At 56.9% G+C, this 17,663-nt stretch overlaps 1 protein-coding gene across 1 annotated transcript; it reads right to left on the bottom strand.

Annotated features, from left to right (window-relative positions):
- Positions 1-12,549: 12,549 nt before the first annotated feature.
- SNAI1 (snail family transcriptional repressor 1) lies at positions 12,550-16,077 on the bottom strand. Its single transcript, XM_068700492.1, has 3 exons — positions 15,937-16,077; positions 14,838-15,347; positions 12,550-13,736 (listed from the first exon to the last, which is right to left on the bottom strand). The coding sequence occupies exons 1-3, from the start codon at positions 16,013-16,015 to the stop codon at positions 13,555-13,557; spliced, it is 771 nt and encodes a 256-aa protein (XP_068556593.1). The 5' UTR covers positions 16,016-16,077; the 3' UTR covers positions 12,550-13,554.
- Positions 16,078-17,663: the final 1,586 nt, after the last annotated feature.

Here is a 17,663-nt window from a genome sequence, read left to right on the forward strand (position 1 = left end):
TCAAAAATGCTCTCAAGTGCTGCTGCAGCCCGGCTAGCAGGCTGAGGAATGAAAGGGAAGATGTGGCTGAGGCCTGGCCCCGATCCCTCCAGGAGCCCAGGGATGCCAGCAAGATAATGAGAGGGGATGTTAAACATTACTGCCTTCACAGGGATATTTATCTGACACAAACAGAGGCAGCCAGGAATCCTCCAGGGTGTAGAGCTCAACTTAGACCCCATTAAAGTTCCTTTTATTCCCTGTGTTTTGGCTGACGTTAAAACACTGACTGAATTGCTCCTGCGGGAGCTGGCTTCCCCGCCTGGCGTCAGGTCCGCTGCTCGCTGCGGGGCCAGGGCCGGGGCTAGTCTGCCCTCACTTCGCCCACCCCCTGCACCCCCAGGTCCTCCCCCAGACTGTCCCCGTCCTGCTTTGGAGGTGCAGGGATGGGGACCCAGGGCCCCATGGGGGTGAGCATCCCCTCACGAAGCTGCAGGGGATGGAGACGCAGAAGCACACAGAGGATGAGCTGTGCCCCGTGTCCCAAACAAGAGGCTGCATTAGCAGGGACAGGCACCTGCCTGGTCTTCCAGATTTTCCTTCTTTTTTTATTTTTTCTCTTCTAAAATAGGAGAAAAATTGAAAAAACCTGCATGGATTGTGCACTGTGCTACCTGATCTGCACAACTCCAGGCAGGAATATTGCAGGCTGAGCAAAACCTTCCAATTTCATCACTCCGAAACATTTCCTTTCAATGTTGCTTAGCTTTCCAGGCTCTGCAGAGCCTACATTTCTAAGGAAAGACTGCTGTGAATCGGCAACATGTTTAGTTTGGGGGCGAACATGCCAGAATGAGACAATTGTGAGACATTCCAAGCTTTTTTTTCCCCAACCCGTGCGGCGGTGGAGCCTTGTGGGCTGGGAATGGTGGCTTTCCTAGCAGTGCTGGAGCAAAACTACGAGCACAGCTCCCTGCCATAGCCCCACAGCTACAAAATGCAGCGACAGGGGGTGGCAGGTCCGGGGGACACTTGGGTGGCCACGACGGTGACCCACAGCAATGCCATGGAGTTGCCCAGCAAGGTGTCACCCGATGCTGTCACCCAGTTCAGATTTGGAAAAGCTTTGCTAAAAACAATGAAAAGCATGGGGGATCAGGTCCCCGAGGTGGGACGAGGCAGGGGACGAGGCAGGGGACAGTGGGGCGGGCAGTGCAGAGGGGGAATTTACAAGCCACCGGTGCGTGGCGATGAGCCGGAGCTGCTTCAAAAGGAATCAGCTTTAAATGGATCAAGCCCTGAGCCAAAAGCATAAACACTAGGAGGAAGTTTGGCTAAAGTTAAATCATGTTTTATTTAAAAATCTCCCTCTCCCTTTTGTAAGATGGAAACTCTCTATCCAAAAAGTGAAACTAAGATTGGAAACAGTCCGCAGTCATTAAGTTTATGCTGCCTTTTTTTTTTTTTTTTTTTTCCTCCGGCTTCTCAAGTGAAATATCAACTGGCTCCACTGTCAGGGACAGGAAACATTAGTAATAAGTTCATAGATTTACATTTTCCCCAGGGAAATACAGGAATATCAGAGATCAAAAGTTGGAGAAAGGAGTTATTTTTATACAGAGTGATTTGCAACCAGCATTCATTGGGGGGAGTAAATAAATTACAGGCCCTTCACTTTGGGGTTGTTTAAGTTCTTTTTCCTTAATGCCATTCCTTTCAACTACTGTACAGAGTCTGTCAGGACTTACGCAGACCAGGAGAGCCTTCCCCGCCCACAAAAAGGGACTTTTTCCAGCAAAAAAATGCTGTCATCTGTGAATGTCAGAGGCTGCTGAAGGTTGCTGAGCCTGTGGGTCGATGGGGTCCTGGGTGGCAGCGGTGGGACGGGGACACAGGGCACACACAAGACACAGGATTTGGGACACAGGACATGGGACATGGGACACCCACATGACATGGGACACAGGACATGAGGCGTGGGACGCACACAGGACATGGGACCTAGGATATGGGATGTGACACTGCAGAGCCATCTCAGCACATGGAGCAATGCAGGAAAATGGCCCTAAACACTCTAGGTTTGGGGCTGTTCTCTCCAGCAAGACACCCCCAGATGCTCCCCTGCTTTGTCTGGGGGGTGGCATGCTGCGGGTACAGGATGCGGCGTGACACTGCAATAGGTGGGAGACCCTCAGATACAACCAGAGTGTGACAACTGCCACCAGCATCCCCGTCCCAGCCAGACGGGGATGTCCCTGATGTCCCCAGGCCTTGCTGCCACCAGACAGCCCTGCTGGCCTGTGCCTGGGCACTGTTACCCCGAGCGGCGGCCTTGTGCCAGGCCCCGGCAGGGCAGGGACACTGGAAACTCTGAGCAGGCCTTGCCTGGTGTGGTCAATCAGAGGTGAGGCGCTTGCTGCAGGCAGGATAACAGATGGTAGTTGAAGTACAAGTGGAAAAACAATAAAACAGCCTGTTAGGGTGACACGGCTGCGAATGGCAGACATTAAACAAGCTCGTGGTGAGTGGAGCTGCCATGGCAGCACTGGACCCGGCCTATGATTGATTCCCGGCTGGAGTGCACCTCACAGAGCGCCCCTCCGGCCAGCCCTGCCACCGAGGGCTGGGAACTTCGCTCTCCCTCTCCAGCTGAAAAGTACATCCACATAAACTGTGCTTTAAGAATCCCTTAAGGTTCATTAATGTCACAAGCAGGGGAGGAGAGAAGAGCTGGAAGGCCTTGAAGTGCGTGTCGGAAACACTCCAGAGAAAACTGTAAATGCTGCTGGGATGAACTGCAGGCTCTGGAGGATCAGTCGTGCTGGAAGACTATTTATTTTCCAGTCTATTTTAAACATTGGACTGTTTCAGATAAGAGCTGCCTGTGGTGGCAGACAGGATCGTGGGACTGGTGTGCAGGAACTCATGCCAGATTCATTTCTGGGGAGTATTTCCTCTCTGCCTTGATAAATCTGACTTGTCTGCTGTACCAGGTTACTTCCTTTGGAGTTTTCTCTCCTTATTATTACTTATTAAAATTGCCTGCAAATAGCACTCGGGCTTCATGAAACATCCTGTACTAACAATTCATCCTTCTTGTTATCTCAAAGCTGACAATTCCCACCAGGGCCAGAGAGGGTGGGTGGAAAAACGTCTTGAGAAGAAACAGAAATGGCCATCCCTTACTGTGAAGCTGAAGAAACCGCATTTGTGGGACTGGAGGGGGCAGGAGATAAGTGGGGACTTCCCCCCTTCAAAGGCAAAACCATGAAAGGGAAGAAAAGGAGAAGAGGCAAAGGCAGAGAGCATCCTCCCTCACCCAGCTGGCGATGGGTTCCTGTGCCGGGTCTCAGGAAACAGCAGCCCGGCCCCACACGCTCACCCTGTGTCTAGCTGGGATGATCACAATTTGGGTTTTGCTGCTGCTCCATGGGGGCTTTGAGCTCCCCAGTCCCCAGGGTTTGGGATGTGGCTGCACCCATATCAGCAGGGAGGTGTTGGAGGGGTGCGTGGTGTCCCCGTGGGCAAGTGGAGGGGGAGGTTTGGGAGTGGGAGATGCTGCGGGGGCTGCGTGCTTCTCCCTCTTGGTGGGCTGGGAAGGGTGTTTGTGCTGAGAGCTCTGTGCATGGTCTGTAAGGGGAAACGGTCCCTGCACCCTGCTGTACGCCAGGGCTTGGTCCCATCAGGATGTGGCTCCCAGCCCCTGTCTCACCTGGACCTGTCCGTGCCCCTTCTTCTTGGTCTGGCAGAGCCTGAAAGCTCAGCTTGGCTCCCTGAGCACAGGGCATCGCCGTGTACTTGTAGATAAGACCATTTGTACCTGGACACCACTCACTGACACACAGCGGGATGGAGGCAGCTTCATCCTCCCCAGCCCTGCCCAGGGCCACATCCAGCACCTTTGCCCACCCCAAAACCTTGCTGCCGCTGCTGAGCCAAACATCCCTGGCTGGGCACCACAGCAGGGACAGTGCTGCTTTCACATGTGGGCTCAATCAGAGAGCTGGGGGCTTCTCACTGCAGCCCCCAGGGCAGGGCTCCTCCTGCTGCCCCTGCCAGGCTGCTCATTTTATATATATCAAGGCACCCAGTTCGCCAAAGGGCTGTGGGGCTGGAGGCTCTCTGGGCAGGCACAGCGGAGTGAGGGTGGTGAAGGCAACAAAGAGGAGGGATGAGGAAGGGAGCGAGGTTCCTCTCTCCCCAAGGCGCAGTGTGAGCAGCTGGAAGCACATCCTGAAGCTGTCTGGCGTGGGCAGGCAGTGTGGATGGGTGCCAGGGGCTATTTTCAGACTTGTGGTAATGTCCCAAGGCTGGAGAAGCGCAGCCCCCTCGCTGGTGACACAGGCACACAGCTCCTCGGTGCTCAGCCATCAGCGCTCACTTGGCAGCCCCGGCACATGTCTTAAATAGCAGTTCCTGTCCCTGGTCTGATGGCAAATTTGACAGCAAATATTTCTGGTGCTGAACTGTAGACTCCTCCTTGGGATGGGGCTGTGGGGGACACAGACAGGATTTTTGGAGAAACCTCTGGCAAGCAGCTTCTTTGAGGGACCTCAGTTTTGGCTTTCTAAACGGGGCCTCCCCACATAACTTCTGGGAGCATGAGCCATGATTATTTCCCTTCTCTTTCTAATCACAGCGTTTCCCTTGGCACTCACTAACAGCAGCACCGAGCACCTTGTGCTGCCCCCCCCAGCTCTCCCCAACACCCCAGAGCAGAAAGTTTTGTTTTGTGCCCAGACAGGAGGACAGCACTGCAGGTTTCTCCCTGTGGGGCTGGTGGCTGATAAGCAGGGAAGCAGCTCCCATGGCTCACGGTTTCTTATCCAGGTCCAAACTGCCCTGTGTGAAGCAGCCCCATCCTGCTGCCCCTGGTTGGGGGGACACAGAGGCACTGGGGCAGCCACCATGAGGGCTAAGCAAGGAGCTCCGGGGACACCGTGGTGTGCCTGAGCCCCATGCCCATCCCCTGGGTTTTATATCCCATCCTGCAGGCTCCAGAGAGGGGTGAGCAGGAGCCTGCTGCCTGTACTGCTCCTTCAGGGCTCAGGACCTTTCCGAATGTCTCCCTGCATCCCACAGGAGATAAGGAGGTGGCTGTGATATGGCAGGGATAACCCCGTGCACAGTACAAGGGGGCCGCTGACAGCAGCACGTTGCTGGCCAGGAGCTCTTGGGGCCATGGGGAAACCTCTGAGCGCTTTGATCTTGATGGAAAGCAGGTACCAGGCAGAAAGGGGAGGGATGAGGTCTTCGGCTGCCCCCCTGCTGGCTGGGGTGAGGCAAAGTCCCCAGCAGTGCCCAGCACCAGAGAGGACCGAGGGGGGGACCAGAAACGCACATGCCTTTCCCACACTGCTCATATGAGTGGGGCCGGGTGCTAGAGGGAGAGCAAAAGCTACCAAGCCTGCCAAAGCTAAGAAAGCTCGAGTTCCTGCCTTGGCTTAATGACCCTGTTTTGGCAGAACCCCATGCGATGTAACAGCAGATGGGAACCCTGCAAAAAGTCCTTACTGTGCTGGGAATTCTCCCCGCAGCCCTGCACCTGGCTGAGATAGCTGGCAAGGCAGGCCATAAAGTCACAGGGTTGAAAAGTCACACTAAGGTTGAAAAAGCCCTCCAAGATTGTCTGGTCCAACCATCCCCTCCCACCACTATCACCCACTGAACCATGTCCCTGAGCACCACGTCCAACCCTTAGGTCCATGGTTTTGCTTCCCTGCACCAAATCCCAGCTAAACCCTCTGTGACAAGGCACCCAGCGGGTGGGCATGTGGAACAGAGGCTGTGAAGGTGGTGGGGTCCTGGCAATGCCAACTGCACACAGCAATGGTTTTCCCACCATAAAACACTCCTGGGGATAGTTCAGGGTGGGCTCTGTCGCTGTAGCTCAGCTCACTTGGGCTGAGAGCATCTTTGTGCGGCACTCATGGTGCATATAGTCCCTATTTACTGGGCTTCTCTGCCGCTGGATCCCTTTCAGAATAGTTTTCTGCAATTACTTTGAGTTTCTTCGGAGCAGATCGGGAGTGAGGCTTGTGCTCTGGGAGATGAACTGCAGAGCATTTGGCATAAAGGGAAGCTGTTAATTTGCCAGCAGCAGAGACAGAGGGAAAATGAAAACGAAGAGAGGTAATTCATCTCCATCTCAGTGGGGTTTTGAGAGAAAACCGGGGCTGCGGGCTGGACAGAGACAAGTAGAGATGGTTACTGCAGGCTCTGCACTGAGGGCAGCAGAGAAACATGCGGCTGGTGCAGCCCTGACCTGTGGGAACGTGGGCACAACCTGGGCAGCGGGGGCCCCATGGGTAATCCATCCCCGGCCTGTCCTCTGGGCATCTTCTCCCCTGCCACCAGGCTGTGTTAGCTCCACATGCAGTATTTCATCCCCAGTGTCACCTCAAAGGGTAAAGGTGGCAGTGATGTGAGTGCCCGAGGATACAGACGGAGGCAGAAATGGGATGCAATACCCACACCCGTGCCTGAGCTGTATCCACAGGGCTGAGCTGCCCTTGCTCATGCTCCAGGTGGGTTTGCCTCTGTGTGTGGCCATGCAGAGCACATCCCTGCTGCACATGCACGCTGTGGCCCCTTGCCGCTTTTTCCTGCAGGAGCATGTCGGGAGAATGCCCTACATCTGCATTCCCACCTCTCTGCCACTCCCGCCCCACCTACCTGTATTTATGGACAGCTATTTCCTTCCAGAGAGCAGCAGCCAGTGCTGTGAAGTGACTGAAGGGGGTGGAGGAACACTCGGCCTTTCCTTAGCCCAGGGAGATCTGCACTTTACCAGGGTGAGCAGCAGGGAGAGGATGCACCGTGGGCTCTGGGATGGGGATGGGGCACTTTCAGGATGCCATTGTGTGCCCTGGTACCACTTGAAACCTTGCCTGTGCTGTCACACAGGCCAATAACCAGTATTTTCCCAGCAAATGGAAGCCCTGTGCTGCTGCCCTGCAGCCCGGTGGATGAGGAGGAGGAAAGCTATTGCTCTAAAGTGAGTTCCTTTTGGAAAGTTTGAATGTTACCGACCACAGACAGCAGAGACCTTAACCAGGGCAGTCACGTTTTCTCTCCAGGTACTTTTCTTGACCTAAACCAACTATGTCCATGGGACTCTGGACCCCTCTGGCTTGAAGGGTGAGGCAGGCAGACTGTGGGGTGCTCCCCCTGCCCTGGGGCCGCTGCAGCAGCCAGGAGCTCTGTGCCCCCGCGCTGGCTCCGTGACCAGTGCAAATCAAAGCAGGCGCCTCTCTTTATAGGCGGTGGAGGCTCTGCTTCGCTTCCTGCCTCTAATCTGAGGATCGGTGCGAGGCGAGGCGAGGGGAGGCAAGGGGAGGTGAGGGGAGGGGAGGGAGCTCCTATGGGGTGCTCGCCCCTTGGCCCCACCACCCAGTGCTGATACCCTTTCCTGACACACATTGGTTTCCTGTGCCTCTTACGCCGCCTCCTACCCCTGCGTTAATTTCTATGGTGTGGTTTGTTTGGGGAGTAAAAAGTAAAAATAAAGAGAAAGAAAGCAGGTTTTCCTTTAAGGCCACTCTGGCTCCCAGGGATGCCCAGGCACCACGTTGAGGGGCACTGCCTGGCTGCTGGCGGGGACCCTTGGGACCATCGTGGGATGATGCAGCCCTCTGCACATGTCCCTGGGAGCTGATAACATCCCTGGCTCTGTTTTACTTCTCGCTTCGATTCAGCTGAGGTGGTGTCACCTCCCCAGCTGCGGTTGCTGATGGTTTGAAGCCAAAGTGCTGCGGCCTGCAGGGTGACAGCCTGATTTGGGACAGCAGCAGGTGCTCTGCTCCCCTGCAGGCTGAGCTGCTGGGAGGGCTCAGAGGGTCCCGGGGCTGCCCCTCCCCCGCCCCGTGTCGGCATTGCCGTGGCACAGGGCGCTTCCTCCTGCGTGCCACGGGGATGCTTCCAAAAACCCCTTTCTGCCCCTCCAGGAGAGCGGGAAAAGCACTCAAAGGCCGCAGCCCGTCTTTAGAAAGTGGATTAGGGCCGGTGAATAGGGCCCGGCTCTCTAATGAAGTGCTATTACCGCCAGGCTAATTGAGTAATGACATAATGCAGGCCCGCAGAGCTCTTTGTAGGGCCATGACTCCGGGCCGCCGCACACCGCCACTTCCTCGCTGTGCCCCGTTGGGCCTCTGGCGCATTGTCGGCGGGCGAGCCTAATGTGCAACACCGTGGGCTTTATGGGGGCAACAGACAACGTGTCGCCAGCATAACCCTGCGTGGAAAATGCGGAGGTGGAGGGGAACCCGTATTAATTAGCTCGGGAGACGCCAATCTCTTTGCATATGAAACATGAGCCTTTTTACTGGGGAAAGTAAAACAGGCCTCACATTGCTCTCAGTGAGCCCAGTAAAACAGAAGGTGATCCATAAATATGTATGTTATGCCGGGTTTAAAATACTTTCTGATGATTTTCTAGGCAGATCTCCAGTAAGTTACAGCACAGCATCGCTATTGTAAAGCCACGGTCCCAGGCTGGGAGAGCCTGCGCTTGCCCTCGCAGGAGGATGGGGGCTTTGTTGTGCGCACTTCTCTCCCTCATGCCAAGCTGTTAATCCTCGAGTGGAGAAATTGAATGTAACCTAGTGGGGCTTGTCTTTAACCGGCCACTGCAGCAGGGAGGATTTGCAGCCAGATCTCCCCAAGCCTGTGAGCACAGGGCATGGAGCTGGTGCCCACGAAGAGGCAAGCACAGCCCGTGGCCAAGCCACAGTGATGCCACAGTGCAGACTGCCTGTACTCACGGTGATAAATCAATTTTATTCCAGTCCCTCAGCCTCGCTGCCTTTTTCCAGGTCTCTCTCACTCCCTTCCTTCACATTCACCCTGCTCTTTGTTTCCACAGGAAGACCCGCAGCTCCCCAGCCCCACAGCTCCCCAGCCCTGCATTATCAGTTTATCATCTGATTAAAGATTAATTTGAGATTATTGCTCATGTCAATAGCCTGAAGCCAGAAAAACAATAGCTACACCTGCAGCTTGTTTGTGAACCCAACTCCTTATGGTGAGCTGTTAATGGATGTAGGCTTTTACTGGGCCAACGTGTTGACACGGGCTCACTGAGCCCCAGCCCGGCCCTGCACCTGCTGCCCTTCCTGCTACCTGGGGATGAACACACAAATCTCCCAACAATCTCCAGGTATCTCGGCTGGGAAACCTGTGGGCCATGTTCGCTGTTGCTTGCCCCTTGTCCTGCCTCGGCTTCTTCTGCAAAACTCCTATTGTTCCCTTCCCAGCTCACAGCCAGTCTCCCAGTGATTGATTTTAATAGTGGGTCTTTCCCTGGCTCCTGCTCTGTCTCTGTTTGTTTATTCAGCCGCGTGCACATCCCTGAGCTGGGAACAGAAGGGCTGAAAGGTGGTTTTGGTAACAGCATTCCCCAAACCGATGAAGCCTGGCCCTTGCAGAGGAGGTCACCGCAACCTCCTGCCCTTCTTGTCCTGCCTGTCCCCTGCACGAGAGTGCCCCAGGTCACTCCAAGAGCCAGGAATATTTCAAACAGTGACACAGTAGCAAGGAAAGGACGAAGCTCTGGTCAGCCCAGTATCTCCCCTGGGTCTGCCCCAGCCCTCTGGACCTTGCTGCCCTCCCTTCCCCAACCCCTCAACTCAGCATCAGGTCAGAGTGGTAGTGGTGGTGGAGGGAATAAAAATTCCATCCTCTCTGGGAAGAGAACGAATGTTGTGGTTTCCCCTTGAACCTTTGAATGGGCTCCAGCAGCCGGGGGGCCGTACGTGCTCGCTTAAAGGTCCTGCGGAGGCCCATGGAAATGAAAAGGAGGAGTTCAAAGCTCGACGGCGGCAGCGTGCCGCCCCGCCGGGCGCGCGGAGCCAGCACAGCCTGCGCCCAGCACCGCGCCCCGTCAGCGGGGCCCCCCCGGTACCTGGGGGAGACTGATTGAATCCCGGCTTTTATGAGCACTGACACCGTAATCTGTTACAGATGGTCACACAAGGTGGCCACCAAATGGTTCCTCCCACTACGAGCAGGCTTCTCTCTCCCTCCCTCCCCCCCCCCCAGCTCCCTGCCACCGAAACTGCAGCAGCTCTACCTGTATGAAACGCCTGGGCTCCGGGCAGCAGCTTTATGGGGTGTTTATTTCCTGTGGCATTAAAATAGAAGGGGAAAAAACAGGGAAAAACTGCTGGGGCTTCACTGTGAACCTTCACCGTGCAGCACCAGGCAGAGGCTGGGGACAAGGGGACAAGGGGACAAGGGACTGTGCCACAGCTGCTTCTGTGCCCCCTTGCAGCCAGGGCTGCTGCTCTGGGGGTTTTCTCATGAAAATGAAATGGGAAAATGACTGCAACTCATCATAACACCAGCTCCTGGGTGCAATTCTTCACCAGCCCAATGGCGTACAGGTAGCAGAGTACAGTTAGCCTGGTTTTATGGCAAGGGCAGAAGGGACTTGTCCACATCGGCAGGGGTTTGGGATGGAGCTAAGTGCATCCTTATCATAGTCCCGGCCCCGTGCTCCCCACACACCCCAACAGACCTCAGTGCAGAGCTCAGAAGCATCTCTGCAGTAGGAAAAGGAGCAGCTGGTCAGAAGAGGAGGGGATCAGAGCCATGACCATCACCCTGTTGGTGCAGCAGCCCGGCCAGACCCGGGCACACCCCGGGAGCCACTGCGGGTACCCAGGGTGCAGGGGCCAGGCTGCCCACCCGGGCAGGGCAAATTGAGCAGATGCAGTGGCAGCACAAGTGCCAGTGGGCTGCTCCTTTGTGATTCAGAGCAGGCAGCATTTCTTTTTTTCCCCATGTTTTAAGGCTGCATTTGTGTTTGAAAGCCAGCGGGATTTGCCAGTGGGAGCCTAGGCTGTCCTCCACCCGTTTTGTACCTTCTCTCAGAAAGCCTTGTGGCCTAGCCAGCCTCCAGACAAAGCCAGGGGCACAACTGGGAGCAGCAAAGCTTGCTAAAAAGAAAAAGTTTTTTTTCACAACTCCCATTGCCTGCCCAACCAATATTAATCGAACCCTATTGAAACAGAGCTGGCAGGATTCCCCGGGTTGGCGCCAGTGTGGGGAAGAGGCAGCAGCCTGAACAGAGTGCATCCGAGCAGGGCCACAGCATCCCACAAAGTGCTGCCTGCCCACATCCCTCCTCTGAGTCCGTGACAGCAGTGAAAGAGGGGAGAGGAGGGTGGCACAGCCTGTGCATGTGGCTGGGTGCATGCTGTGGGTCCTCAATGCCCCAAATCAGCAAGCAGGGCTCCTGCAGGATGAGAGAGGTGCAAACCAACAGTGCTGTGAACCCAGCCCGGTGCCCATGCCACTTCCCCGGCAGGAAGGGCTCTGCAGGCTTTGCTTCCTCGTTATCAGCCCCCTGACCCTCCTTCCCAGCTCCTGCAGATGGTTCTTCCTTAAAATTGGGCTTTTTTTTTTTTTTTTTTTTTTTTTTTTTAACTGTTTAGCTGCTTTTGCGAAGCCAGGATTTTATGGATGGAAAGCTGAAAGTAATTAGTGCCCTTCCCCCGCTTCCTGTTGGGAAAAAGAAGAAAAAAGCACACACGACAACAAAACCCAAAACTTCCTGTCCTGCTTAATAATAAAGTAATGAGTTGAATGCGGCTGGGAAAGTCGGTTAATACCGAGAGAGCTCTTAATTAAAGAAGGGCCGAGCAGCAGCTCTGCTCTGTTTTACAGCCACACACATCTTCCTGCTCCCTAACAGCCCCTGGGAGAAGCGGGGAGCCGGACGTGAGCACCGGGGCCAGGCCTCCAGCACGCGGAGCTGGGGGGACGAGAGCTAGGGGTGGCTCCTTTATCCTGCTGGAACACAGTGCACTGGGGATGGCACCAAGGAAGCACAGGGCGAAAGGACAGACTTGCAGCCCCACGGGAAGGCAGGAGGAAAGAGCGGCCGTGCTGTGCCATGTGCCCCAAATCCAGCACGGGTGCAAGGTTTGGAGCGGTGGCACAGCTTTGTTGGTGAAAATCCCTCGGACAGGCTCCCAGGGTGGCCTTGGAGCACCTGTCCCCATGGCTGCGGGCAGTGCAGGGGGACAGCCCCACGGTGCATGCCGACAGGCTCTGCGGTGACAACAGGATGCGCCACCTCCGCCGCCACACCGCCCACACCGGCTCACCGCGGCGCCTCGTGCCCTGCTCGTCCCCACGGCAATGGCGTTGGGGAGCATCAAGCGACAGCAGGTGCCCACCCGGCCACCCTTGTGCTACCCCACAAGGTGCCTCCGAGATGCATCGCGGCCCCCCCATTTGCCTCCCCCTCCGTCAGCCCCTGGCTCAGCACAGCTGCCGCCTTCCCCCAGCCCCGGCACATTTGGCAGGAACTGACTCAGCCTACCTTTTCCTTCCCCAGGAGGCAACCGCTCTGCAGACCCCGCCGCGCAAACAGCGTTGTGGTTCACCTGCAGCCGGCAGCAGGAGTGCGCTGTGGGAGCAGGAGGCTGCCAGCACACCGCTGGAGCCCAGCACCCTGCTCCCCAAAATGCGACCCCAGCCCGGGATGGGGCTGGAGCAATCCCCCCCCCCGGCACCCCGCTCGGCTCCAGCTGCGTGTCCACCCGAAACACCCACGAAAACCAGTTTATAAATTAACCGTTTTATTGAATATCAATAAACTGTATATAATTATATAAAAAGTTTCATCAGTACAAAATCGTGGCACAAAAATATAAATACCAGTGTACCTTTGAAATGTAAACATCCTCTTTGTTATGGTTCGGTGAAAACAAGGTCCAAAGAAAGATGCATTCAGGAGGCACCTGTCAATAACCATAAATAGCACTTTTGGCACACACCTGTCGATGGGCAGCCTTTGGACAGGCCACCATTGTATCAGCTGACAAGTGCCTGCTATTAGTCACAGTTCTCTTGAAAAGCAGTTGTTAAGAGTCATATTAACAGGTGCTTGAGTGCATAGCTGCTCTGTAAACAGGATTCTTGTTTGAAATGGCTACCAATGCCTTTTATGGACACCGTTAATCTTGTAGGCATTGCAAATTGTCATTGTGCTGGGGAGAAGCAGCTGCTTCACAACTAATGTGATACTGTATTATTGCATAGTTACACCTTCTACAGGCGACATATATACAATCGGGGCGGGGGGGGGGGCCTGTCTTAACGCTCCTTGTCCTTCATTACAAAAATATTGGGTCTTAACAGTTACCAAGTGGTTATGGTAAAAAAAATAACAAACAAAAAAACACAAAACAAAACCAACCCAACCCCCAAGGCTTCCCAGTTGCAATGCTCCACACCGGTGGCACGGCCGGGGCTCAGGGCTGAGCGCCGGCAGCACTGGGCACCCAGCGCAGGCTCCGGCATCGCCCGCACCGGGGCTGCGGCTGCGCACGGCTTCGGGCTCTAGTTTGCCACTCAAGCACGAGTCCGGTCCCGTGCCCTCGGATGTCCAGGGTGGGAGAAGGATCAGGGATTGCACAGGAGGCACCAATGGAGGCGTGCTAGTCCCTTAGGGCCCGGCAGGGCTGCGCGCGGCCCGAGGCGGTGGGCAATGGTGACAGGAGGCTGCTAAGTCCTACAGACACTAGTTACAATATACGAGTTGAGTGTTAGCAGGGCACCGCGTCCTCAGCGCGTCCCAGAGCAGCCCGTTTCCTCGTGCTTGTGGAGCAGTGACATACGGGAGAAAGTCCGGGAGCAGGTTTTGCACTGGTACTTCTTTACATCTGAATGGGTCTGCAGGTGGGCGCGCAGATTAGAGCGGTCAGCGAAGGCCCGGTTGCAGTGTGTACAGGAAAAGGGCTTTTCACCTGTGAGACAAAGAGAAACGTTCCCAATTAACCAGTGCATCAACACACAGAGAATATCAAAGACCAGGGCATTCATTAGCCAAAGTTTGTGGGGAGCAGCGTGAAAAGGAATGCAGGCTGTTAGTATTCGGCCCAGCAGCCAGCGCTGCACAGCCTGCATTCACTCAGAGGAAAAGCCTCAGACTCGGGAATTTCCTACTCAGAGAAAAAACTCTGGTCGGAACCCCACAAAAACGGTGCCAGTAACATCTGCGAGTGGCAAGGCAGCTCGGCTTACAAATGCAGCCACGACATTGAGCTGCGGCCCAAGCTAAGGGAGCCGTCTGCGGAGCGGCAGGGAGGCGAAGCTCTGTTAATTATATCATAGCGGCTGAAAGCTGCCGGCTCCAGGGTGAGTGCAGCTATTTCCTCTGCGCCCGCGCTCCCCCTTCTCCTTCCCGGCTCGCATTGAAAAGCCCGGCCGGGGTGAATTCCCCTCAAAGGCTCTTTCGGAAGAAACAAACGCGTATGCTCAATTTGGAAAGCACAATCGAGCCTTCCCGGCTTCCTTCAGCCGTCATCTTTAGTACGCTGAGAGGGTGTGAAATCAGTGCCAAGCGACAATTAAACTGTCCCGGTAGCGTCACAAAGGATGCTCGGGAGATGCATTGTAGGCGCGGGGCGGGCTGCAGCTGCGGCCCCGCACAACAGGTGCAGGGGGCAGCCACCAGCACCTGCCCCACGCACATCCCAAACCTCCCGGTGCCCCGGGGAGCACATGGAGCCCACGGAGGTGGGCTGGGTGCTCAGGCAGAGATGCTTCTGGCACAGCGTGAGGCACCCCAGTGGCACGTCACAGCCCCGGTTCGTGAAATTCATGGCGAGCACGTGCCGGCAGCTCAGGGCTGGCTGGTGCGGCATGGATTTATGGGCTGAGCCTTGACCCCACGCTCGGTTCCAGCCAGGAGGATATTTAAAGGACGTTTTAGAGATGTGCTGAGGGGGTTTGGGAAGCCCTTATCTTCCAAGATAATACCCCAACTGCTGATTTGCTTTGGGCTGCAGAGCGGGGAAGCCAGGGGCAATAGGGGAAGGAGGGAGAGGGGCGAGAGCCAACATTACCGGTGTGCGTCCGGATGTGGCCCTGCAGCAGCCAGGGCCGGGAGAAGGCCTTGCCGCACATCTTGCAGACGCAGGGCAGCGTGTGGCTCCGGATGTGCATCTTGAGAGCCCCCAGGCTCACATACTCCTTCTCGCAGTACTTGCAGCTGAAGGATTTCCTGGTCTGGGCATCGCAGTGCAATTGTTTGTGCTTGGAGAGCCCGGCGAAGGTGGAGTAGGCCTTGGCGCACTGGGCGCAGCGGAATCGCTCAGCGGTGGCGGGGGCTGAGGTCGGGCTGGGAGGCCCCGAGCTCTTGCCCTCGTCCTCCTCGCTGGAGAGCACTGTCAGGTCCAGGGCCGGCGCCGCGCCGCCCGCTGCCTCCGCCTCGGTGCCCGGGCCAGCCGGGAAGAGGCTGGAGAGCAGCCCCGCGTCCCACACCAGCGGCGGGTAGTAGGCACCGGGGCCGAGCACCTCGGGCGGGGGGATGACGGACAGCGGGCACGTCTCGTACAGCAGCGGGGCAGCCAGCACTGTGGGGACAGGCAGCACTCAGCGGGGTGCCCAGCCCCTGAACGGGGCAAGGGGACCCCAACCCACCCCATGGGGGGCTGCGCACCCAGAGGAACTTGGTGCCTGAGCCACACCACGGGGCTGTGCAACCCTTCCGGGGCAGAGGAACCCAACCACATCCCAAGGGAACCTCCATGCCCCAACCGCCCCAAAGCCAGAGGAACCCCAGGGACCCCAACCCACGCAGTGAGGCACACCAGCCTACCCTGGGGAACACAGCCCCACCCCACAGGAGCTCAGCACCCAAAGGCAAGGGAGGTGGCAGAAGGGGCCCAGCCCACCCCGCATTACGGGGTCCTCACCGAACCCACCCCATGGGGAAAGCCCCCGGGGTCGCATCCCCGCTCCCCCACCCACCCCACAGGGGGAGTTCTCTGGGGCAAAAAGCACGGGAGACCCCAGACACCAACCCACCCGTGGCAATTAACAAAACTAACCGCCCAGAGGCAGGCAAAAAACCTCCCGGCCGCTCCCCCCCCGGGGACAGAGGCGCCCCCGCGCCGTGCAACAGCCCCAAGCCCTCGGGGGGGCCCCCGGCACAGCACGCACCGGTCTGGCTCTCCAGCTCGCTGTAGTTCGGCTTCTTGCTGGCTGAGAAGTGCTTCTTCACCAGGAAGGAGCGCGGCATCTTGCAGCCCCCAGTGCCGCCGCCCGCCGCGGGGCCGCCGCGTCCGTTAATATGGGATCGGGGCCGGGGGGCGGTGCGGGGTGGGGCCGCCCCCGGCTCCCGGAGCCAATGGGGCGGGTGGGGAGGGAGCCCGGCAGGTGCCGGCCCCAGCCCCGGGGCCGGGCCGGGGGGAGCGGAGGTGCCGCGGGCGCCGGGAGGGGGGACCGGGACTGGGCATTCGCCGCTGGTGGGGGGCGGTTTGGGGTCCTCCGTGCAAAGCCCAGCCCGGGATCCCCTGGAGATACTCCCCGGGGAAGCCGGGCACCAAACCTCTGCGTCCTGTCCCGTCCCTGCTCTTCCCTTCCCATTCTTTCCCTTATGCCCTTCCCATCTCTTCTTTTTTTTTTTTCTCCTTCCCTTCTTCCCTGCCCTTTCCATCCCATCCCTTTTTCCCTCCCCACTGCCCAACCCCAGCTCTGCCCCCCCGGAGCCCGGCACCTGCTGGGCGCTGTTTGGCCACAACCCGCCCCAAATGCAGAAGTGGAAGCGAGGCTCTTGGGGGCGACACAGCTGCAGCCCCCCCTTCCCCGCCCCATTGCTTGGAGCCGCATCCCTCCCTCCTCTGCTGCCGGACTGCCCTTGGCTTCCCGCGGGTGTTTCCCCCTGGGATTTGCCCCCGGGGGACCGGGGCCGCAGCTCCCCCGTGGGTGCGGTGATGGGGCTGGGACCCCCCCGAGGTGTGGGGTTTTCTCTGCGGGACCAGCAAAGCCAGCTCCTGCCTTGGTCCTGCAGGTTGGTGGGTGGAGGGAGGGGAAAAAAAAGACCAAAAAAAAAAAAAAAAAGGAAAAACACAAAACAAGCTAACAAACACTTTTGCCGGAGGGAAAATCCGGATGCCGGAGAACGAGCAGCAGCCGCCCCTTGTGCCCCCCGGCCGGTGGGGAGGAGGCCCGGTACCGGGGTCCCGGCGGCGCGCATGGGGCTCCCTCTGCTGGCAGCACGGGCCCGCCAGAGCCCAAAAAAAGGGGCACAAAATTTTCGTCAGACCGTCAGCACTGCTGGGGCAGGGGGAGATGGCAAAGCAACGCCTAAGATTGAAAAGCCCTGAGCGAGGGAGGCTGATCCTTCCCGTGCCAGGCTCACCAGTGACCACCTTTGTCATGCAGGCAGCAGAACCCAGGACACGCTGTTAGTGCCTGACTACAGGCAGGAGCCTTTACAAGATGCTGTTCCCCCAGCACAACGAGCCCCGAGGGATTTAGTGCTGGTATTCCAGATGAAGTGATGCTGATTGTTTCAGGCAATTAATACCGACATCAATTTATTGGCATCTTAAGGCCCGTGTTTGACCAGAGACAGATTCATTAACAAAAAATAGCTCAAATGCATGGCTGTCTCCTTCGGTCCCTTTCCCTATGTGCTAATTTCACTGGCTCCCTGTGCCAGACACTGGGCATTTCACAGCCCGATTGCATTATCGCCAACAATGGGCCTTTGGGACTCACCACGGCCACAAGATCAGCTGCTGATGAGCTGAAAGCAGTTCCTCTGGCAGAGTACTTGGCTCCTCTGCAGTCACACTTCATGGGATTTAACAGCCCAAACCAGCCTGTTCTGTAAGAAGGCTTTTAAAATTGAGTTCCTGCACACTGATGAGATGAATCAAGGT

This window comes from Anas acuta, chromosome 16 (assembly GCF_963932015.1).
Source record: "Anas acuta chromosome 16, bAnaAcu1.1, whole genome shotgun sequence".
NCBI classification, from domain to species: domain Eukaryota; kingdom Metazoa; phylum Chordata; class Aves; order Anseriformes; family Anatidae; genus Anas; species Anas acuta.

What these genes read in the sequence shown, in the direction of transcription:
- SNAI1 (XM_068700492.1), bottom strand. Translation starts at nt 16,015, where the DNA reads ATGCCGCGCTCCTTCCTGGTGAAGAAGCACTTCTCAGCCAGCAAGAAG. An exon ending in CGAGCTGGAGAGCCAGACCG is followed by an intron (nt 15,348 to 15,936) that starts GTGCGTGCTGTG and finishes CTGTCCCCACAG; the next exon opens with TGCTGGCTGCCCCGCTGCTG. An exon ending in CCACATCCGGACGCACACCG is followed by an intron (nt 13,737 to 14,837) that starts GTAATGTTGGCT and finishes TTTGTCTCACAG; the next exon opens with GTGAAAAGCCCTTTTCCTGT.